Consider the following 24502-nt stretch of genomic DNA (forward strand, 5'->3'; position numbering starts at 1 on the left):
TTTTCTTTTTGGGGAGGAGGTAATGTTTTATTTATTCATTTTAATGGAGGTACTGGGGGTTGAGCCCAGGGTTAAGAGCTATTAATGACACTTCCTTAACCCACTGCCTCTATGCCTCAGTTTTGTATTATCTTCTCTTCAGGCTGATCCACCCTCTATGACAGCAGTTTCTGAAATCTGCAGTCAAGGCATGCTGATCTTAAGTGTGTGCTGAATTACACGCAAATGCAGTTTTGCTAATGTGTCCACGATCAAATTATCATCTTGTGACATAAGAACTACCCATAATCATCACACATTAAAATAGTTTATTTCTGTTTCCAGTCTGTAATATTATTAAAACAAAGTAACATCAGTTTCAGTGCCTGTTCACAATAGAAAACAAAAAACAACATAAAAAAAAGACACCATTTGCCAAATAAGTTATTTGTTCCTAAGAGTATCAAAAGTGCAAAATATTCACCTTCTTTCAGGTCTGTCTCGAAAGTATAATCATCCTCCTTGACAAACTGAATGGACAGATTCAGCAGCTGCCATGCTGCAACTGTTTTCAAGAGACAGTGTCAGGTATTTGGACGTGAGCAACATTATCTGTAAAGATGTTTTGCATCAGCTTTTTTGATAATTTTACTTAGGAAAAAATGTTCCAGTGTTTGCTCCTAATCCCTTTCCCCAAACAATGCAAATCACTTAAAACACATTCAGGTCCCATTTCTTTTATATCAGGAACGTTTTTATATAACGTTTATATACTGAATGAGGGGGAAATCAACCTATTATTTGAAAACCACAACCAAATTTTCATGATCAACAAGTGATGGCAGCAAGACCGTGGTGCCTAACGGAAGTCAGGGCAGGCTCCCTCACTGAAATGTTTAGTTGGAGCTAACAAAACTCTGTGTTAGGCAAACTGTGCCACCAACCCCTGGGCTAATAAAACAACATTTTTTAAATGGGTGATTTATCTATAAAGATTTGTTTTAGGCCAGTTTTTGTCCCCATCTGCTAAACCTGATGCATAATCTGTATCAACGAGAAAAACCTACCTCTAAAAACATCAATGTTGTCCGTTTCAAGATACTCAAAAGACTACGAAGTTAAAGCCAAATTTGGGTCTGTGAGATTACACATGTGACAAAGAAACATGGTGGCACTGGCTGAGCAAGACAGTGGCTCAGACATTTGACACAAAGGTAAACAAATTCATGGAACAACATTCAGGAGGAAAGGCTTGGGTGGTCAAGGGTAAGGGTCAGTTTAAAATAAAAGCTTCCTAGTGTCCTCTGGTGGGACATATCTACCATCCCCAAATATATCTGTAGAAGATTGTTTTTCAGATTGAAGTATTTGTTAGAAATGTTTTCACCATTATCACCTTCTTTTCTTGGTACAAATAAAAGATGCAGCTGTCTGAAGGTGCTTTTTATTTCAATGATAAAAATTTTTTTAATGAAAAAATCTGGGGATTTTTTGGTTTTCAGAAATTAAGGTCAGGAATCCCATTAGTACCAGAAATTAAAAAAAAAAAAAAAGTACCACTGAACCAAAACACTACTCATATAAGCAACTTGGCCATAAAAGACAGAAAAAAATGTTTTGAGTACTTGGTGCATCAAGGAGCCAAAAACGAATTCTTTGATCACTTTTACCTGGGCCAGGTGCCATGAGATATGACAATCAGGATATACATCCATTTTTAGAGGAGCATGTGGAAAAATAAAGCCTGGCAGTGATTTCTTTAGTTTTTAAAATAAAGCTATAGATTCCATGAAAACTGCAGGAATTTCTGGGCTCAAGTAATTTATTATGTGCCACTGTAAGCTCAATATTTAAATTATTCAGGGTCCAAATGGCTTAGTTTAAAGCAGTTATGATTAAAGAAATTACTAACCTATTTTGTCCCATCAGTGATTTTTGACTCTTCACTTTACAAAAGGACAATGTGCTTTGACATTTGAACTCTTTGAGGTTGTCCAAACTCCACTGGTGATTTGCTCTAAAAAGAAAAGGTAAGCTCTCTAACTGGCTGGTACGATCCTGCCCGGAGCCCACTGTTCACTGGAACTGAGCGGGCTAGGGTGCTGATGACAGGTCTCACCCTGTTACCGGTGAAGCAGTTGCAGGTTAAGAGTGAAAACAATTAAGATGAGACATCAAAATATAGGCCAGAAGCTCAACGTAAGCAAAACAGGAGTCTAGAACAAGTATTGGCTCATGAAAGAGGATGGGAAGATACAGCACTTTAAGGGTAACAGTGTTCAAAATACAATTGTTGAGAAATTTTAAGTTCCTTGATACAAAGACATGTCTGGTATTTTACTAAAGAGACACCACTGGAGGGAAGAGGTTCTCTGAACCTGACTCATGGCAGGAATAATGTCTTCAGTTGAACATCTACTGGCTTATAGCAGCTTATCTCAACGTTCAGAGAAGATTACAAGTTATGGCTCCTAATACCCATACCCTAAAACTGACGAGGCAGAAAGGCATCTGGAAACATACTTGCAAATGGCTCAAGGTCATTACAGTACTGCTTGCTGTGCAGATCCCTCCCCGGCTACCTTTAGTGCTGGGGAGGAGGCTGCCAGGATGCTCACTGAGGCATTGCTTCAGTCTCTGACCAGCTGACCCTTCTCTCTCGTCTTGGGAAGAAACCCAAACTTACATGCAGAACCCCCAACTCAACCCTATGCTTTTAAAACCGTGGCTGACAAACTGTTGTAGGGGGATACCCCCAAAATGTACTTTTAGCCATTTGCTACCAGGGAAACTATTAATGTAAGACTTGGAACTAGGCCTCTTCTGAGATGCAGGGCCCAGAAGCTGCCGTGGGTTGTCCCATTGCTACAGCATCCACTGAGGCAGAAGCCCAGCACAGGCCAGGCAGGGGTGGGGTGGGGAGTGGGTGGGGTGAGGGCGGGCTGGGGAGGCGTGGCAGGGTGGAGGCGGGAAATGACCTGACCAGCACACCAGGCTCGCAAGGGTCCCTCCAGGTTCCGCTGCAGGGTTGAGCCCCGTGCTTCTCCCACAGCACAGAGGCAGGACAGGGGAGGGCAAGCATGTGGTGGGGATGACAGAGAGAGAGAATGAGCAGTCTGTTTTAAATAGTGCGGCATTCAAATGAGGGAAAAAAAGACACCCAAAGGAAAATCTTTTGCTCTAGGGAATTCAACGGGCGGTGTTTTTCACTCCTAGGTTAGAAGAGGACAAAGGAAAGATTCTTCTAGCCATTGTTCTAGAAGAATGAGCTAAAATCTATACTCTGTCCTTTGCAATTGTTTGAGTCCTGAAAATACCTGTTCACGGGGGCCTGTAAAAAAGTCTGAAGAGTTTAAGTCTCTTTCTGAAATCCTCTCAGTCTAGCTCAGGCCATGACGGGATATAAAACCTCTGTAGGGAGCCTTCCAGCAGCCGTTCCATCCATAAGGACAACTTGCTCAATTTTCCTTTGATGGGCTTGGATCCAAGGCCATGGGAAGGTTTCCCTCGAGATTCACCCAGATGGAGGGAAGAGTCAAGATCACTGCACGACCCCATGGCTTCCTCCTCCTCGACTGTTTTTTGGGGTTTGAAGAGGCAGAAGTATTTTTTGTGGCCATTCAGAGCCAGGACGTAGCCAGTGTAGTCCCGTTCCATGAAATGCTTGTCATACTGGTTTGGGATTGGGGCTGCATCTTGAGCAAATTCTAGTAAGTATTCTAGCCATTCTCTGTGTTTATCTAGACTCAGGAAGGAAAAATGGAGGCAGCTGCTCCTGTAGGGCAAACACAGTGAGGATTTAGGACACATTTCATGACACATTCAATTGCAGGGAACAAAAATACCTCAGTCAGATTTCAAATAATAGAAACAGGCTTTGTGTTGGATGGGGGCCTGAATACAGAAAAAATGAAGGATTTTTGCAGGAGCAGGAGGGCCTCTACAACAGCTGCAACATCCCTTCCCTGTCCCTTGCTGGCCGTCACTCATGCCCCTCTCAGTGTCTGGCATCAGGAAAATGCACAAGAGCTAGAGAAGAGAGCGTCCTGAAAGGGCTCAGGGAAGGAGACTGAGTTCAAGCTCTTCTGTACAGAAACAACAGTCAAGGGGAAAAAAGGGTCCTGCATGACGGCTTAGATTTCTGGGTTGGAAAGGTCACAGCCCACATCTAGCTGCATGGAGAAAGCCCGTCACGGTCCAGGAGGAAATTTCCCTCCCACCCCTTCCCCCTGCCATCTCTCATCTGCACACACAAGCTTACCCAGTGAATGTGTAGACCTCCAAAGCGAATTTCTGCAGCAGGCTGGTCTTGGTGGAATTTGACAGGATAAGGACCACGTTCATGTGGCCTGGCCTCAGGCGTACCAAGTTACTGGTGTACGTTACATCTGTGAGTTCGGTTACCTCCACAAAGCCTTTTTTAGGAATCTTGCTGTGGAAAAATATCGAGGAATGAAAATTTTGTAAGATAGGGGAATGCCATTACTTTTAAAAGGAATGAGTGGAAGAAACTATGCTCTAACCAGATTAGATCTGTAATTTAATATTCTCAAGCCTGACACACTGGCAGGACAAGACTGATCCTGATTTGGTCATGCTGGGCTTACAAAGAGCCCTTCAGACGCTGCCGTTCAGTGGGTGTAGAAGTGGCTTTAGGACAGGGTGAAGGCCATCCACGCGGTTATGGTGATGCACCGTTCTCTGCTTCTGGCTCACCTAGCATCTCCCTGGCATATTTCTGGGCTTCTTGCCTTCATCGTTAAATCTAAGATTGAGAAACTGAGGGTACTGAGTAGAAGATAACTAGTCCTGTGTCTAAATGCCTAGATGGGCCCAGTCAACACCTGTTAGTAGTGACTTTTCCCTAAACACACATCTCACACAAGGAGGGGAACCAGAGTCCTGAGATGTACTATACACTCGGACGCCGCTTTACCAGACTCCACAGGCTGTGGGTCTGCTGCGGGGGTAGGGATGGGGTGGGTTTGGCATCTCGTTAGAGCAACCTGCTATGCTCCTTGGTGAAGCTTGGCTCTGTCTTCCCGGTCTTCTCGTGGGCTTCCTCTTTATCTGGAGGGCTAGACTCCCGCTCATCGTTTGAGTCACTAAAGGAAGAAAAAGGAGTTTTACCAAAAAACCACTAAGAAGGTTTGGGGTTCACCCTTCAGACACCACACAGAGGAGCCAGGGAGGCTCTTACCTGAAAGCCTGAATGATGACAGTGCCGAAGAGGATGAAGAGGGCAGAGAAGACCAGGGACAGAAGGGGCATCATTTCCCGCCTAAAATGAAGTTAACAAACTCTGGTCAGCTCTACTGGGCTGCTGGTACGTGTCAATGTATGGTTTTAGGTTTCTTCTTTCTGGCTCAAAACAACCCTAAACAACCCCAAACCAAAAAGCTTTCCTGTTAATAAACACTTTCTAATTTCATACAAATAGAGGTTTTTTGGATGGTGGTGGTGATGGTGAAAGCACAGATTTTTTTTTCTCACTGCTTTAATTCACAGATCACTTACTCAAAAAATTTGACTTGTGTCTTAGCATTAAATAGGCTGTGCTGAATTAATTATGCAGAAGGGAAACAAAGGACTTAAGCTGTGAACATATGGAACATTCTGATGTCAAAGGTAGTATCAGCTGACTAAAAAGTCTGCGGAATTATTTCTTTGATTCTGACCTTTTTTTCCCCTGGCTGGAATAATTCAGATGTGGCCCAGAGGGGTGGGGTAGGGAGAAAAAGCTGACTTCTCAAGATCTCCTCTAGGACTGGTGTTCTGGAATTTTATTCACCCACGAACACCCACGAAAGGCCTGCTGTCTTTTGGGAGCTGTCCTGGGTGCCAGGAATCACAAACGTGAGTGAGACGTGGTCTGTCCTTCCGGAGCTCTCGGTCTTACTGGGGGTGGGGGTGGTATGTCCCTCCCTTCTCTGATTAATTCACTGATTCGCTTGTACATCTTTCCCCTGGACTCCATGTGACAGGCCCTGTGCTGGGCACCAAGGTGCGCTGATGAAAAGGATGGTCCTAGGCTATACTGTCCGAGAGGGCAGCTAGGGTGATCCTTTCTTTCCCAACCAGCGGGAAAGGGTCAATCAGCAAATATAAAAAAAGGGAAACAAATTGCTGAAAAAATGTAAACACTCTTCCACTTGTCTATAAGGAGTCTACGCTGAAATCCTTTGTGGAATCTTTTCAAAAGAAAAGCAGTGGTCCTGGTAGTAACGAAGAAAAAGGAACTCAGGCTGGAGATATTCCTACCAGTTGCTGTGAAACAAGCTGTCCCAGCAGTCTGAGACGTAGCCAGCAGCAGAGTAGAACCACCGGAGGAGAAAGATCTGTGGAGGAGGAAATGCACGACGGTCAGGACTGGGCCCCTGAGCCCCAGAGGGAGATGCCCCCCCCTCCCCCGACACAGCCCTGCCAGGTGACCACTCTCCTGGGCCACGTGCTTATTACAGGGGCAAGCTCGTCGGTCAAGTCCGGGAGCACAGCCTCCGAGGACAGAAGAGCTGGGTCTTTCCGCAGCTGGTCAAGATAACCCAAAAGGATGAATTTATCGCTCTCGCTCCCGGTCCAGGGATCCTCCAGCGTTTTGTACACCACCCTACCCGCCGTGTTGCGCCTTTCTAAGATAGATACCTGGGAGAGAAAGAGAGAAGACCATCTGAGTTCTCAAAAGAATCCTGTTGTTTGGTTGTTCTTCCGGGAAGATGGAAAAAAGAGTCTAGTGAAGTCAGCAATAAGCTCAAACACAGACACGGATGACTATACAATATTTACAAGAAATTAAAATTTTTCTGACAAGAGAAATTAGCTTTATGGAGACTTTCCAAAGCTTCTTTTAAAAGTTCAAGCTCTTTCTTCTCAATAGATTTGGCTCCGTAACCTCTGACTTAATGTTATAATGAAGGAAACCTTTGTTTTTTAGAGAGATTTCCCATGATTACCAAAATGATGAAAAAGAGAAGAATTTCATGCTTCTGCAGAGAGTGATGACAAAGGAGGGGAAAGGAAGGTGAGATCAGTTAGGGAGAAGTTAAAGAGGCAGAAGTACAGGAAGGGGAAATTTCGGAAGCATGTTACTGGTAGCCTCAGGAAGATTTTACAAACTCGGACCTGCCAAAGGGAAAGACTGGTGGAAAGAACAGATGCTCTTTAATCTTTACCCATAGGGAAGATGCCTTCTGTGAAGGCCCAAAGCTGAAAATCTAGGTGAAATCCCCAGGGTATAAGACTAGTTTAAGAGTGCTTTCAAAACAGGCTTTAGAGATTTCTGGATTTCCTGGAATCTTTATTCAAAAATCTGGAGGAAGGAGGAAACGGATTTAGGTGCCAGGTGCTTGTGAAGAGCTTAGGACCAGGACAGAATCCATGACTCACCGCAGATTTTCCTCGAAACGCGTCACTGTCTGGTCGTAAGGTGTTGGCAAACTCCTGCTGCCGATTGCTGTAGACGTGCACGAATCTCACTGTGTCTCGTGTGTTTGCCAGAGCAAAGGACAGAAAGGCCTCGAAGGGTTTACTCAACTTGGCAGCCTCAGTGGTCAGTAAAACCACACAGTACCTGCATGTCAACAAACAAGAGAAGACTTTGTAATGAATCCCTGAGGCCATGGCTACAACCTGTAACGGCAAGCAGAGGTGAGGAAGAGGTGATGCTCTTCTTATTGGTAGTGAAAGCTTCGCCTGGAAGTCTCTAATGAGAGATTTCCAAGGCATTAAGGTCCTGCTTCTTCCTAGGCTGGTGATGCCTACCCCAGACCAAACCTCATGACATTTAGAAATGTCCCTGAAGGCAGTGGTCACTGAATCCTTGATGCAGAAGGGCGTTTCAGAAGGCATCTGTTCTATAGATAAACAAGAAGTTCATACTGCAGAGCAAAGGTAACTATATTCAATACCTTGTAGTAACTTATGGTGAAAAACAATATGAAAATGAATATATGTATGTTCCTCTATTACTGAAGCACTGTGCTGTCCACCAGAAATTGACACAACATTGTAAACTGACTGTATTTCAATTAAAAATAAATAAAAAAGAAGGCATCTGTTCTAGCTCTCCCCTCACAGGCAGGGCTGGCGGAACCCATCTCAGGCCAGGGCCAAGGGGCCTCATTCTGAAGGGCTTACACTGCAGTGGTTCCAATGCAAAGTTCATCTAATCATTCATTCGTGCATTCATTCTCCCAAATATCACTGTGCACTTACTACAGGTAAGACAGACAGTGCTCTTCTCCCCAGTGGGGGAAGGCAGACAACAGACAGAATATATTGTGACAAGTGTTATGAAAACAAACAAAAAGTGAAGTGGGGAGAGAGTCCAGGGTGGGCTGGGAGTCCGTCTCCATCACACAGGCTGGATAGGGAGACGTCACCTGAGAGGGTGACATTTGAGCAGAGACCTGAATGAGGTGCTGTAAGAGGAAGTGGGGTCAGGGCATTCCAGGCAGAGGGCACTGCAGTGCAGAGACCCAGAGAAAGAGACTGACTTGATCCGTCTCAGTTTTGGAAAGATCGCTGGCTGATGTGGAGAACTGACTGGAAGGTCCGAGAGTGGGGTACAAGAGAGAAGGTTAGGAGGCTAACATGTTGGTGACGAGAGGTGACGGTGGCCTGTTCCGGGGTGGCAGTGGTAACAAAGGTGAGAAGTGCGTGGACTGGGGATATTTTGTGAAGGCTGTGTAAATAACAATCCTTAAAGTCCAGGATTATCTTCTTTCTATTTAATTAAAGTCTTCTCTTAGTCTATAAAGGAATCTGAAAAATCTGGAAACATGGGGAAATTTTCCTATTTTAAACAATATATTAGTTGTATTTTCAAATAATGTGATCAATGTTTTCCTTTCATATCCTGACTCCTTTCACGGATGAAATGGCCCTAAATTTAAAGGCACTGCTTCATTCATCTGAAAGAGGTATAATAAGTATTTTCCCTGTATTTCCAGACTTTGTAGACACTTCGTATGAATCAGTATGGCTCAGCCTTGCCACCCCCAGCCAATTACCTTACTATTTCCTCAGTACCATCACTTCCGTACTGTGTAGCCACTAACCTGGCTCCTCTCCAAGACCTCCAGAGGCTCACCCTGTGTGGAATCCTCTGGTAGGAACAGGAACTCTCTCGTAGTCCACGCTGCTTTAAAGTGACCTGTTCTCTCCCTGGCACCTGGCAAAATCTACGCATCCTTCAGGGCTCAGCTAAAAGGTTATTACATCTTAGGGGATCTTCTCTGGCCCATCCAATAATCTGGTTCCGAGGTGCCCTGGACTGATACCCCCCCCTCCTGTCACAGTTGTTCATCAGTATTTGTGACAGGAAGAGTAATTTCCATCACAGGTGGACATTTAACTGCCTTGTAGTAAAACACGACATGCCCCTCTGTTGCCCTGATGAGGAGGGACAAAGCCTTCAGTCCTTACTTCCTCTGTCGGTGAGACCGCTTTACGGGGCAGAGTTCATGGAACAACTTCTGGCTGGTGAGCCTGGCCGCCAGCAGGTACTTGTTTTGGGTGACGAAGTCATCGATGACCTGCTTCTTCATACCTCGGGCCTGGAGAAAAACCAAGAGACAGTTGATTCTTACTCAGTTTTCTCACTGAAAATAGGCTTGACTTCTAGCTTAGTAAAAATGTGGCTGACCCTGGCTAAAGTAATATAACCAAGTCAGTCAGAGGCGTTTGAGCAAATAAACATGTGGCGATCTGTTTCACCAACGCAGGGCTGAGAGCAACGATGTGGCTATTTCAGGTCAGTGTTTTCACTGGAGAACTTTTGTACACTGTTTTATGCTAGCAGATTTAAAAACTCAAATAATTTTGAAGTTTTAGGCAAATTTAATTCCATTCAAGATTTACAGCAAACTGAACAATTAAAAATAAGCTTCAAAGTAACAATGTTACTAAGTATAAAAGACCACAAAACAGTGTGATGACCTCTTTGTCATGACTAACTTTCATATGTTTCAAAGGACTGGAGTTATATATAGCAGGTTCTCTGACCAATGGTTATTTGGAAAATATTGGTTAACTGGTCTTCCAGATGCTGACAAATTTTATTATTTATATTAAAAAAAAGCATCATATTGATGAACCAATCTCATCAGAAAGTTTGAGAAGCTGTCAAAGTCACATTGGCTGATACAGATTTTTTGAAATTTTAATTTTCTTGGAAGCCTGAATTTTATCATTGGCAACAAATACTGCGAGTTGTTTCCCTTAAAGTGCCAGGCTCACTTCATTCATTTTAAAGAAAATGTCTGCCACATACCCAGCTCTGAGCAACCACAGTTGTCCGTTGATTATTCTTTTAAGTGAAAACAATGTTTCATCAAAAAAAATCCCCCAAAACTCGCTAGTTCAGAACTCTCGAGTTAAGCAATTACATAAATGCTTGTCCTCAAGACAACCCGTGCACTTTGGCCTGCAGCAGAAGGGCTTTACAGACACTTCCCATTTTGTCAAACAGAATAAAGGTACCAAAAAGACTCGTACTCAAGTGTTAGTTGACTTATTAATAAAATTAATACTTCTTACTGCAACATCGAAGCTATTCAGTGAAATGAGTGTCTTTCTGTGTGCTTTTATGTGGTGCTTAGGAGTGAAGAACACAGACCCTGGCAGTCTGGTGCCCAGGCCTTGGTGTGTCCATGTGGTTATGCACTGGCAGTTTTATCCACCACTGCTTTTGCACCATTGGTGCAAGTATCAACACAGAGAAAGGACAAATTATGTCTCAGTGTTACTGTGAAGACAGTTTTGATCTCACAGACTCCCGTAAAGGGCCTTTGGGACTTCCCCCTCTGCTCCCAGGGGTCTGTAAACCACATCCTGAAAACTTCTGTCCTATAGAAACCTGTGATCAGGTACATTGGGATACAGGTGATGTCCATGGCATCACGGGTCCTGAAGCCCCGAAATGTCCATCAACACAAGAATGAATAAAGACATTACCCTGTGGCCACAAACACTGTACAGCAAAGGAAAACAAATTGACTAGAGCTGTGAGAAACCACTGGCGCTGCTAGTGTTACACTAAGCCCCTTGCTGTTGGGAGGACTCGGTTTATGTTGAGAATACATTTTTATGTTCATAAGAGCAAATCGGAGGGGAGGATATAGCTCAAGTGGTAGAGTGCAAGCTTGGTGTTCATGGGGTCCTGGGTTCAATCCCTAGTACTGCCTCTAAATATAAATAAATAAACCTAATTGCCACCCCCCAACACCAAAAGAGCAAATCCTTTAAAGCATCCACTGTACCAGTAATTTTGTTAATATATTTGAGTTACAGTTTTCCCCAGGGGATAACTAAATAACAAATCTCAAGAGTACAAGCTATTACTGAAAAGCAATTTAGGAAATATTCATAAGATTAATCCTGGATTGAGATGATCTTCCTTTCTCTCTTCCACAACTGGCATGTTCGCTTTCTCTCTCTCTCAGCTCCTTTGGAGCTGCAACTAGGCACCCCGTCTTTTTAGTTACTGATGGTTGTCCTGCGTTTTGTCCTTGGCTCCCTCCTCTCCTTACTTTACATAATGATGCCCGAGAGAGCTCCCAGACTCGAGATTTCAACTTCTAACCATTCACTGATGAGCCACAAATATCTATCCTAGCTCATCTGCCTTTTCTAAGATCTGGACCCCTGCCTGATGGATACCTCCCTGCAGATTTCCTAAAGGCAGTCCTAATTCATATGTCCGCAACGAACTCATTACCTTCTTCTTAAGCCTGCTTTTCTTTCCTTACTCTCCACTCTCCCCCTCTGGTTCTGCCACACACAATGTCCTTACCTCAGTCTCACGTCTCAGGAATCCTTCTATGGTCACACGGCCCTCAGAGTTTAACGGACACGTAAGTGAGACGCCTATTACAGTGGATGGAAATTGCCTTTAGGTCTTTCTCCTCCCCTGACTGTGAGTCTGAGGAGGACAAAGACTTGAGGACAAAGAATACTCTGGATGTCAGAGCTGTTTTTTATTTAGTACACAGCAGGCAGGCAATGAATTTATTGAAGAATGAAATTTTATAGAATTTCTCTTTCTTCTCATTCTAGCCTCCTCTAAGAGAAGTATCGGAGGGTCCTAATTGATTTTTTTAAGATAACATTAAAAATATAAAATACATGTTCGCTTTATAGGGATTTTTGAAAATTTAAATATTGAAATAATACATAATTGTGCCATCAACAGATAACCACTACTGTTTTGTTGTATTTATTTCTAGTTTTTTCCATGCGTACACACGCACACACCCCCACGTGTACATTCCTGTTACAAAACTGAGATCAGTGTATAAACTGCATACACAATTTTACATCCTGCTTGCTCTTTAACATTGTGTTATGAAAGTTATCCCCATCAGTAAGTATTGTCAAATTACCATTTTAAATGGCTATGTAATAGTGCCTGTTTGGGATGGGCCAATAATTATCCTACCGTTGGGTATTTGTACTCCCCCCTCATTTCTGGTATTATGAATGGTGTTTAACATCTCTGTATGTAATTCTTTGTCTGAGCTCCTGTTCCCTTACAACAGAGTCTTGTAAGGTAATCTCATCTTCCTCAGGTCGTTCCTCGTCACCTTAATGAGGCCCCTTCTTGGCTGCTCTACCGTGAAAATGCGAGCCTTTTCCCCAATCCTCTTCATTTCTCTCTCCTGTCTTATTTTTCTCCTTTGCACCTCCTGCTATGTAATATACCACGACAGAGTGTGTTACACTGATTGTCTGTTGACCCACTAGGACACAGGATAGGGAACTCTGCTGATTTTGTTCAGGGCTGTACCCTCAGCACACAGAGCAGTGTCTGGCACATAACAGGTACTCAGGAGTACTCTCCTGCTAGGCAGCTGGTATTTTATCACCCAATCGCTTTTCTGAAAATTTCTGAAGCCTCTTCCAGCAAAGGCAAAAACCAGAAGAGCCTGTTTCTCTGTACCCTCAACTCTACTGAGTATTTTTACTTAGAAAATCTTTAACAATTTGATGAGAGAAGAAAATGTTAAATTTGGTTTCTCTGATTATTGAGATTTATTTTTTTAAAAGTGTTTATTAGTCACTTGAATCTCCTCAGGATTTTGTTCATATTCTTAGCCCATTTTGGGGGGGGGTAAAAAATTTTGTTTTCATTGAGGTGAAATCCACATAATATGAAATTAACCATTTTAGTGTATAATTCAGTGGCATTTAGTACATTCACAGTGTTGTGTAACCCTCACCTCTCTCTAGCTCCAAAACATTTTCATCACCCCAAACAAAAACTCTGTACCTATTAAGTCATTACTCTTGGACGTTTTGGGTTGATCTCCTTTATTAGAAGCAGCTCATTAGAAATAAAAGATAACAACCTCTTTTACATTGGTTGTAAATATTTCCCTTACTGTTTAATTAAAAAATTTATTCATATAAAAATTTAAGACTTATAATCAAGTTATTAAGATTTTCCAGCAAGATTTAGCCCAATGCTTTTAGCCCTTCCCTATCTTAAGATCAGATAAATATTCACTACATGTTCTCTCAGTTTATGGGTTCTTTTTCTTTTTTAGTGATTTTAATGTAATGTTTATTTTTATTTTAAGAGCAAGATCAAACAACTTTTATTCACCTGCAGGATTTTAATACCATGGAAGGCCAATTAAAAGCTTTTACCATGATTCAATACTCCTACACTTTTGAATATTAAATTATGAAACTAAAAACCTCCAAGGGATTAATGGGATGAAATGAAAGAGTACGGGTTTTTTTCTTTGTTATTGTTGTTTTTTTTTGGGGGGGAGGTAATTAGATTTATTTATTTATATATTTATTTTTAATGGAAGTACTGGGGATTGAACCCAGGACCTCGTGCACACTAAGCATGCGCTCTATCACTGAGCTATACTCTCCCTGCTGGGGTTTTTCTTATTCCTTTTTATTACTGTTTTATATTCATGCTTACATTTATTTTTGTAATCTACTTTAGAATAAAATTATTGATTTCTTTAATAAGAGCTCCTTAGAGGGCAAAGATGATTTTCATTATTTTTTTTTGTGGTAAAATACAGATAACAAAATTTACCATTTTAACCATTTTCATGTGTATGATTCTGTGTCATTAACGATTTACACTGTTCTGCAACCATCATTGCCATCCATCTCCAGAACCTTCTCGTTTTCTCAAACTGAAACTGTACCCATTAAATATTAACCCCTTATTTTTTCCTCTCCCATGCCCTGGCAACTACTGTCAAAAGATTATTTTTTAAGCAAAATAGTAGCAAATCAGACTTAAGACAAACTCATTTGTTCCCCTTTTTTGTTTGTTTGTTTGTTTTATGAGGGTGAGGTAATTAGGTTTATTTATTTATTTATATTTGGAGGAGGTACTGGGGATGGAATCCAGGACCTCGTGCGTGCCAAGCATGTGCTCTACCACTTGATCTACACCCACCCCTCTAAACTCATTTTTAAATTCTGTGCCTCTGGAGGAAGAGATTAAAAACGAGTTTCTTCTCACCTGCTTCATTCAATTTTGCTGCTTGTTTGCCTGCTGATGTGCGATACAACGGGAAGGCTGTTTGGAAACAAGGCGACGCACACGTACCTGGATAACGTCGGCAGGCTTATGTATGTGTTCTTTAAAGACCAAGATGCTGGGGACATAGACATTGATGTTGAACTGCCTCGTCATCTCTTCCACCCCTCGCAGACCGACGTACACATATCCAAATGACAAGTAATCTTTGTAAGCAAAAGCAGTCAACTGTTGGGACATAACAGAGGGGGAAGAAGTGAAGTTAACAGCACAGCATCTAAATTACAAATCAGGTGTGACCTGTTGTCATCAGTGGGTGGAGGCGAATGCTAGCTTACACAGCCCCACTCAGGCAGCTACACTCCGTACACCTGTCAGAATGCTATGGTGCTCCATGCACAAAAATCGTACCAACAAAGCTAAACAACAACTCGTCCTTTTTTTCAGACAGAGCAAAATATTCATCTTACTGAGATCTGTACTGGGTGGGAGGTGTGAGGAATCACCTGTACCCAATTATGTAAGATGGCAGTGACCACGCCAACAGTTAAGCACCTTCTTCTCCCACCTCTTGTCAGTGATAACCAGAGATGTGCTAGGCAGAAGTGCAGTACAGAGCATCATTCAGAGGGCAGGTCTGGAATCAGACAGGCTTCAAAGGAATCAATATTGACCATCCTCTAGGGAGGCCTTGGGTAGGTCATACAACCATTCTAAGCTTCAGTATTTTGGTCCATAAAATAGGGATGATAATCTGCATCACTGGGTTCTTCTGAAGATTAAATGTGTTATGTGTGTGGAAGGCACCAGCACACTGACAGCATCAGTGGGTCCTCAATGCACAGCAGTTAAGGTGGATTTCTGGCCTTTCAAACATTTCTCATGGGATGAGCTATTACTCACAAAAAGGACAATCAGGCTACAAGGTTTTTTTTTTTTCCACCAAAATAAGAGAAAACATTACCCCAGCACCTAAAGTACCTTGTAGAGCAGTGGTACCACGGGCACCTGGTCAAACAGAAGGACATGTGGTTTGTTCTCTTGCTGCCAGCCAGAGAGGAATCGGATGTAATTTTTATTTGTAACCTTAAATTGAAAAGAGCATGTTAGTTTCAATGTTTAATTCTTAACCACTGCATTATAATCCATTCAGGAGATAATTAAACAAAATTAAAGATGTGTAAAAGATTGTTTTGTAAAAAATAAGAAATGCAGATAGACAATTTTTTGGTCTTCATTTGACTAAAATTAATGAAAAGAACGGAGATACTGATTTCATATTTTCAAGTGTTCCAACTGTTATAGACTAAAACCGTAGTCTTTTCTGAAACAGTTACTGACCATATTATAAAAAAATTTGAGATTTTGAAGTCAGTTCTTGCTTAATTATAGACTGCACTTTTAATCTGTTAACCTGTAGGAGATAATGCAACAACTGCTCTTTTAAAATGGCTTAAATAAAAATAAGTGGTCCCACCTCATCTACACATTACAGAATTTCATTTGTTGCCACCCGGATTGCTACTTTTGTGTCTCCCTGTTGATGCCTTAAAATAATCCTGAGGCAACAAATTAAAAACATGAGTAAGTTAAATTTCTATTTAGAAGTTTTTCATAGTAGTTCAAAAAAATCTCTCTCTCCACTCTGCTTCTAGAATGATTTGTATAAAACCTCAATTTGATCATTTCGCCCCCACTGCTCAACTCCTCTCAGATGGAGCATCACCTGCAGGCCAAGTTCAAGTTCTTTACAGGAGACTCTCACAGCAAGAGTCCTTTAATCTCGTCCTCTCCCGCTCACTAGTGACTGTTTCATACAAAGCAGGCTATCTCGTGTCCCAGACCTCTGCTTGTCTGGAACTCATCCCCTACTTCTCTCTCTTTATCTTGCAAACTCAGTACAGGGGTCATTTCTGCCAGGAAGCCTTTCTCAACTCTCGAAGATGCGCATTCTACACGTGGATGGAAGTCATCGCCCACTGGACTGGGAGCTCTTTGAAAAGTGTCCCCAGCACTTATCATAGTGCCTGGCACACAACAGATACTTGATAGAGGTTTGAGGACTTATCAGGACAACCTCTCATCATTCTAAGATGCTACAACGCTCTCTGACAATTACCTTTCATGCTAACTCCAACAAATACTTCTTCTGTGGACAATGACCCTGGTGGGACAGTCTGTGAGCAGTACGTGTAGAAATATGACGGATATGTTCGCATGTTTATTCTGCCTGGTACTGCTAAAGGAATGAACCATTTAAAGCATAATAGGAATCCTGTTCTAGTTCCTCTGATCCCTAATCTAAGATGCTGGGGGGAAAAATGCTTCTGAAACATGAAAATTGTAAACCAGCATGAACTCTTTGTGCCTGGCTTCTTTAGCTCAAACTTTTGTTTGTGAAACTTATTCATATTGTTGCATCACTATACATTTAAAAGTGCCAAAATTAATATTTCATGGAACCTGTTGTTTTCTATAGATATGATTATTAAATATATAACCAAGTATAACTTAACTTGAATACTCTCATAAGAAAAATATTTTCAAATGAACAAATGCACCAGTTAGAAAGAAGTCCTCTGTTGTGATCTAATTTTTTGTTGAGAAAATAAGAGTCGCTCTCATTTTAGGCTCAGATTCCTATGACGGGGTAAATCTTCCCAGTGGTTATAACAGGGACTATTTTTTCAGTCTCTCTAATTCAACTGCTTCAGTTTTCAGTCTCTGGCACATTGAATCATTTAAATGATTTTGTTTGCATAATTAATTAAATCATGTGTCTTGCCCTGCTCAAAATGAAACTCAGGTCTGACGATGGCCACACATAGAGTTCATTCAGGGCAGCCAGCGGTCCCAGGAGCCGCTTCAACCACCTCTCAGCCAGGTACTCACTTTCTCCACCAAGTTCCCTGGAAGAAGACTCTCCACAAACTGTCGCAGGTTCTCACGGACGACTGCGTTATGGAAGAAGGAGATTTTCCCATTTATGATTCCTAGGATAGAGGGTGTGCTGTGTGCTCCCAGGTGATGGGCCAGGCGTCTCTCATACCCAGCATGGACCACGCCGATTCCTACGCCTGAAAAATAGGGAAAACCTCCATGAAGACTTTTTTATGCCCCCACAGTGGGTGAACAGATGCCGCTAAATAATTTTGTGGTGTGAAATCGAAATCCGGCCTTAGTAGGAGGGGACGTGTTTCCTGATAGACTGTCTAGCATTCTTTCACTGCTGGAATTCTAAATTGGTTTGGTTTTTTTCTGCAAAGCAATCTGGCAATGTTTAAGAAGAGCTACAGATCTTTTTATCTTTTAGTCTGTTGTTTCTGATTTGGGGAGTAGATCTTGAGGACATACTTCAAAAGAAAAGAACAATCTGTTCACAGTGTTCCTAGTCATAAAGAGCACCACCTGTAAACAACTCAAGGCTTCATCAACTCCGCAACGGTTGGGAAAAAAATAGGGTTTGTTGGTAGGCTAGAATCACAGTCTTCTCATGGTTCAGCTCAGGTCTCCCATTTATATAAATTATTCTATAGAGATGTCATACACATTCTCAAAAAGAGAAAGAGATTAAGTCAAAATCACGTGGCAACATCCCATGTAATTACTTTAATACTTTGGTATCTATCTGTTTGAGCCCTTTCTTACACAAATCTGTGTACATGTGTGTGTCTCTATACACACGTGTATAATAAAATGGGATCATCTGATACTTACTTCACTTAGTATTTAAGTATCTTTTCTTGTCTTTCATTCAGCCAATATATTTGGAGAGCTAGATCCTTTGCTAAACACTGGAGATACATTAAACGCTAATAGCCAGTAAACATACTTTTCCTCTTGGATTCTAACAGACTTCCAAGCTTGACATTTCCAAAAGCCAACTCCTGACCTTGCCCCTCACACAGGCTCCACCCAGGCTTTCGGCCACTTCTGTTGATGGTGGCTCCCTCCTCCCATTAGTCAGGACGAAAGTCTTAAGAGTCATCTTTGACTTCTCCCCTCTGTCACAGCCCATATCTGATCTGTTGGCAAGTCCTGCTGGTTCTGTCAAAATATAGCTGGAGTTCAACTGTTCTTCGCCACTTTCACTGTACCCCCTCTTAGCTATCTTCATCTTTCTCCCCCGCGTTGCTGTAATATCCTCCTAAACCGTCTCTCATTTCTCCTTGTCCCCCTACGGTCTGTTCTCAACACAGCAGCCAGACTGTTCCTTCTAAAACATAAACCCCGGATCACGCTGCTCCTCTGCCCAAATCCCACAAAGACCCCCTATTCCACTCACAATAAAAGCCACAATCTCCACAAGGGCTGACAAAAGGAGCCCTTTTGGGGAGCCTTTGTGATCTGGCCCCTGGCCCTCTGACCCCCTTCTCTTCTCCTCATGCTCACTTTGCTCCAGCCCCCAGAGTCCTTGTTCTTCTTTAAACTCACTGGCACGTTCCTGCCTCAGGGCCTTGGCACTGGCTGCTCCCTCTGCCTGGAGGGTGTGTCTCCTGACATCTGCGGAGCTGGCTCCTTCGCCAACTGCAGGTCCTTCTCAATGAGGCTGACCCGGCTACCATATTCAAAACCATCCTCCTCACACTCAGGATCCCCTTCAACCTGCTGACTTTCCCTTTTCTGTAGCACTTACCGTCTTCTAACACATCACATCCTTTCCTTATTCTGTCTATTGTTTATCATCTGTCTTCCCCTGTTAGATGTAAGCCTCTTGAAGGAAGGGATCTTTGTTTAGTTCTCTGATGTACCCGAAGCACTAGAGCAGAGTGTGGCACACAGGAGGCACTCACTGGGACTGGGGGCCATCAACCTGTGTAACCAATCCTTTACTGCTGCACATTGAAGTGGCTTCTGGCTTTCACTATTGTAAGGAATGCTCTGACAGGCATCCTTATACATCTCTGTATACACATCTTTGTGCTCCTGTGTGATTACTTCCTAATTGATAAATCCCCAAAATGAAATTGCTGAGTAAATGGCAGGGATTGAAAACTTAATACTTTCACATTGCTGAGTACACTAAACATATTTATCTGCTGGACACCTGACTGTGACCCCAGGAGTCTCTCAAGGGCAGGAAAGGAGGCACCTTAGACATCACATAGTCCTCCCCCCACATTTTATAGACAAAGAGATTCAGAGAGGTTAAGTGACTTAACCCAGTCTGCAGAACTGATAAAACTGCAGAACAAGAACTGCAACTGGACGTTCCAGAGCCGAGTCTGGTACACGATTACATCACACCCCAGGCATTAAAAACAACTATGGAACAGTGTCAGTAAATGAAAGAGCATGTGAGAATTGTGTGAGCAGGAGAAAGAACAAGAACACAGCAGGCACGTATCCGGGAGATCTGGTCTCACGTAAAGTGAGAAGAGCCGTCACCCAGGGAGGTCAGGTGGCCACACAGCAAAGGCCCAAGGGTGGGACTAGCACACCCTGAGCCCCTTCTAAGTTAGGCAGCACGCCCAGAGCTTTATACGCGTTGTCACTCTTCACACTCACAAACCCCCAGTGGTAAATACTGTTATCTTCATAGATGAGGAAGCTGGTGTTTGGAGAGGCTGAGGAAACTTACCTGGCATCCCAGTGAGTGTGCAGCAGGACCACGCTGTGAACCCAGGCCCAGCTAACTACAAAGCCTGGCTCTTTCCTGTCTCCAGTATCATCTCCTGCCTGAGGCTCTGAACACCGGAGGGATGAAGTTCTGAGAGACAGACTCACCATACATCACCTTACAGGGACTGCTACGTAGCCCAGAAGCCACTTTATTTAACTGACCCTGGGGAATACACCTTTCCAGCGACTGCATCATTTGGGGTGCCCTCCATCAGACTTTGGGGCTGGAATCAGTGATCAGAATGGTGGCTGGCAGGCCTGGATTCAGGACAAGGGATGCAGGCAGTCTTGGGAGAGCAGAGGAGACTGAAGAGATCGTTTACACTTGCTGCTCACCCTCCTCCTTCCCAGATGTTCCTGAAGCTCATTCTCTCGCCCCCTGCGGGCCGCCTTCCCCGGGAGACCTTCCTTGCTGCCCGACTTAAAGCTGAAGGCCCTCCCCCCGGCATTCCCCAGCACTTGGCTATCACGGTCATCAGGCTGTATAATTTATTTGTCTCCCTTCCTGAGTATATAAGCAGGGATTTGGGCTGTTTTCTTTACTGCTGTATCCCTATTATCTAGAGTAGTTCCTGGCACTTTGCAGGCACTCCATTTTTTTTTTAACAAGTAAATGAATTAAGTATTCAAAGTCAGATCCAAATTCAAATCCCAGCTCTGCCACCCATTAGCTGTGCAACCTCAGGCAAGTCTTTTAACCTCTCTGAGCCTCAGTTTACTTATTTGTAAAATGGAAATAAACTGTTGTGAGGAGGAAATGACATAATGTAAAAAAGAGCCTAGTCCAGAGCCTGGAATATAGGAGGCGCCTGATGAATTACAACTATTACTGTTAGGGATTATTTCATTCAGACCATGTGACGTCTGATCTGGAGACGGTCTCTCATGTGAGTGGGACTCTAACTCCACGAGACTCTCTTCCTCGCGCGGAGTGGCATGGACACCGTCAGACTCTCACTCTGCACTGTCCCTCCCTCACCTTTCCTATGCTTCTGTCAACAGAGTTTTTCCCCCAGTAGAACAATACAAGGGATTAGGTTTCATTTCTTCTACTTAAAATTACCACTGGGTCCTTGGAATTACACAAATCACCTTCATTAAACGTAAGCATTTCCCAGTCTATAAAGGCTATTTTCTTGAATCCTTTCTACAAAGGACTTAGATGCTTAATATTATAATCCCATTTCTAAATTCTAGAGAAATTCTACTTCTTTTCTTTAGATGAACTATCATACGGATTAAAAGAGATAAAGACTGATACACACTTGGTGTTTAAATCTGTGGGTTTTTCCCTCCTGAAAAGATATTTAAGGGTATAACAAAAATTCCAAAATTCTTTCAAGTTCAGGTCTAATCTCTTCCCTGCTCCTCACCCAAGCTGGGAAGGAAGAGGCAGAAAAGTTGGCAGCACTGTTTTCTCCCTGAGACTCAGGGTGGGAAACGACCATGATGACTGGTGGTGACTTAGGGTCCCTGAGTCACAGTGAACAAGGCCGTTTCTATCGTCTCCTCCTCTGCCTTCGCACTACCCTCCAAAGTGCGCAGCTCAGAAAGCAAGCTCAGCTGGGCCAACAGCAAGCACAGCCGCTCTCGTTCTTGATTCAGCATAACCTGGCTGGATGACAAGGACAGACCAGAATCCAAATGAACCTGAGTAGCAAATTTAAGAGAACGGTAGAGCATATGTGACCTCTTTCAGAAACCCTTGACTTTTATATGGTTCAGCGTTTCTGGATAATTTGCAGATCCTGGGGAATTAAAAACACGAATATTTTCTCCCCTTTTTGAGTTTGTAAGAGGTCGTTCTTTCTGTAGAGTATAAAGATCTCTATTGTGAGGTGCCGATTATATTTGCTTTCATTATGCAACCCTAAACATGTCTCACATCTTTTAGGGGAATTCTTTCATTTTCCCCTCTGTCGCATACACATTCATCTTTCTTTCAATTTGTCCATATGCCTTAAGGGATGGTACAGAGCCAAACGGAAGACCATGGCTCTGTCAAACCTGGCTGAATACAAACCTGTTAATAAACAAACTACTAAGATGCAAAATGATGTGAAATAACACAAAACCAAGAACATGGAGCTTATGTAGAAAAAAAATACTTTAACCAATATCTAGGAAGACCTTTTTCCTAGACAGTATGAAATTGTTGTATACTTGGCTATTTTTTAGGAATAATTCCCTGAGAGGAATTATTCTTTTAAAATAAGAAGTCATGGTGAATAATCACTGCATGATGATCCAAATTGGGTTTCCCTAAAATGATACCTGATTTCAAGACAAACAACCTCCTTGACACCCTGGTAACTCTGTCCGCACCTCCCAACAAGCACTCAGTGTGCTGGGATGATTCAGGCACGTCCCTTATTTGAGTTTCCTGGGTTCAAGGGCCAGATTTTACTTATTTCTGAGCCAAGCAGCACGGTGGTTAAGAGTGGACTCAGGAGTGAGACTTGTGGGTCCATATCCTAGCACGGCTGCCGCCGAACAGTGTGACCTCATTCGTTCCAACCTCCCTGGGCCTCAGTTTCCTCATCTGTAAAGTAGGGATAATAACAAGTCTCTCCCTCATTGGGTTATTTTGGGGATGAAGACAATCCATACAAAGCATTTAGCACAATGCAAAACAACTAAAATGCTCAAAAAAACCCATTATAATATTTACTTCAGTGTTTAATATAGTACTTGGTCCATTAGGAAAAAAGTTTTAAATGAGAACGTGGAATGAATTCCTCATCATCTTCTGTGACTCCTGTAGCACTACATTATTCTGGACTTGCAGATGTGAGGTTGGTGTGACTTTTCTGGGGACCTATTTTTCTCTTCAATTAACAGTGAGCTCCTCAAGGTCAGGGGCAGTGCTGACTATTTCTGGGCCCTCCGCCACAGCATGACTGTCTGTAAACGTTGGATGCTTCTGCACACTAGTTATTACCAAGTTGCACGACTGCAGATTCCACCTAAAAAGCTGCAACATTTCTCCTCTGGGTGGAAGTGCCCCATTTCCTTCACTTACTGCAATTCAGGCATCTTCTGTTATTCTGAGACAATGTCCAAGCTTCCCCAGATCACCGAGCTAATCTCTAGGATTGTCTGCTCTTTCCAGTCAACTCAAAATAGAAACATTTTCTGCAGTAACTGTCTACTGCTACATTACTTGGATAGGGAACAACCATGGATACTGTAAGGATCTCATCTCAATGTAACCAAGTGGAATCTGGCTGTCAGGAATCTTCAATGAATCCGACTATTCCAAAGAGGGAAAACCAAACTAATCTAACACATTTAGTCAAAACCTGCCTTAAAGGGACTTGGAGAGGAGATGAAGTGGAGGAAAAGACTAAATACTCAGAAGTAAATATTACTCCTATGGATCATTCTTCCATCCTTGTTATTTTGAGTCCCTACTTATTGGATTATACAGCATAGCAACCCCAAAGGATGGCAAGACCTTCAACCATCACAGATGTAAGGGCACTGAAAGGCAGCAGAGCATCGTGTGCAGCGTGTGGATTACAGAGCCAGACTACCTGGGTTTGAATCCCAGCTCTGCCAAACACCAACTGTGGGACGTTGGACAGGGTACCAAAATGAGCTAACTATCTGTAAAAGAGGGATGGCAACAGTGCCTGCCTCAAAGAGCTGCTGTTTAGTATGAGTTGATACATTAGTGCTTGGCATCTGGTAAACTTTCAATAAATGCAAGCTATTATTATTATGCTTGTATTATTATTGTTGTCATCACATGTGGTATGTCCAAACTATAGTCATTATTTAGAACCACTTCTCCCCAAATTCCAGCTCTTCACTGTATCCTCTGCCCATCTAGTAGTTCACGTCAGAATGCAGGGTCAATCTTGAGCACCCCCTCTCCTCTTTTCCTCATTTCTCACATTCAAATGCTCCCCAGGTGCCAGGTCCCCCCACAATTCCACCCCAAAATAGCCGACACTTGTCCTCTCTCTGTCCCCACTGCCCCAGCTCAGGCCAATGGTTGCTGTCTTGCCAGGACTGGTAACCTCACTGCCTCTAGTCTCACCTTTTTAAGTTGGTCCTTCATGCAGCTTTAACATTAGCTTTCTAAAGCACAGACCTGATCAGATCACTTCTCTACATAAAAACTTTCCTTGGCTTTATTACATACTATAAAATAAAGTCCAGCTTCTTTAGCCTGGACTTTGAGGCTGCTTACTACTAGCTCCCAGCATGCTCTTTCTGCTTCCTCCCCTCTCACCTGCACTCAAGGCACACCCTGCTGCCGGCTCTTCTGGGGATGCTCTGTGTTCCTGCCTGCACTGTTCCCTCTTGCCTGTAACGCTGCTCCCCTATTTCCTGTCCAGCCAACTTCTCAAGACTAAAAATAAGGCAAAAGTCAGTGCTCGA

The 24502-nt window shown here is 42.9% G+C and overlaps 1 protein-coding gene across 3 annotated transcripts in view; it reads right to left on the minus strand.

Annotated features, from left to right (window-relative positions):
- Window positions 1-291: 291 nt before the first annotated feature.
- The window catches only part of DNAJC16 (DnaJ heat shock protein family (Hsp40) member C16), a 34335-nt gene continuing 10124 nt past the window's right edge, over window positions 292-24502 (minus strand). For all 3 annotated transcript variants that reach the window (XM_010957500.3, XM_045518503.2, XM_045518504.2), the window contains exons 5-15: window positions 17384-17568; window positions 15473-15577; window positions 14561-14719; window positions 9403-9533; window positions 7363-7546; window positions 6439-6621; window positions 6241-6317; window positions 5180-5260; window positions 4986-5084; window positions 4241-4411; window positions 292-3754 (exon numbers count right to left, since the gene is read on the minus strand). In XM_010957500.3, coding sequence (XP_010955802.2) covers window positions 3355-3754; window positions 4241-4411; window positions 4986-5084; window positions 5180-5260; window positions 6241-6317; window positions 6439-6621; window positions 7363-7546; window positions 9403-9533; window positions 14561-14719; window positions 15473-15577; window positions 17384-17568 — 1775 coding nt within the window. In that variant the 3' untranslated portion in view covers window positions 292-3354. The remainder of the gene's footprint in view (window positions 3755-4240; window positions 4412-4985; window positions 5085-5179; window positions 5261-6240; window positions 6318-6438; window positions 6622-7362; window positions 7547-9402; window positions 9534-14560; window positions 14720-15472; window positions 15578-17383; window positions 17569-24502) is intronic.

This window comes from Camelus bactrianus, chromosome 13, assembly GCF_048773025.1.
Source record: "Camelus bactrianus isolate YW-2024 breed Bactrian camel chromosome 13, ASM4877302v1, whole genome shotgun sequence".
NCBI classification, from domain to species: Eukaryota; Metazoa; Chordata; class Mammalia; order Artiodactyla; family Camelidae; genus Camelus; species Camelus bactrianus.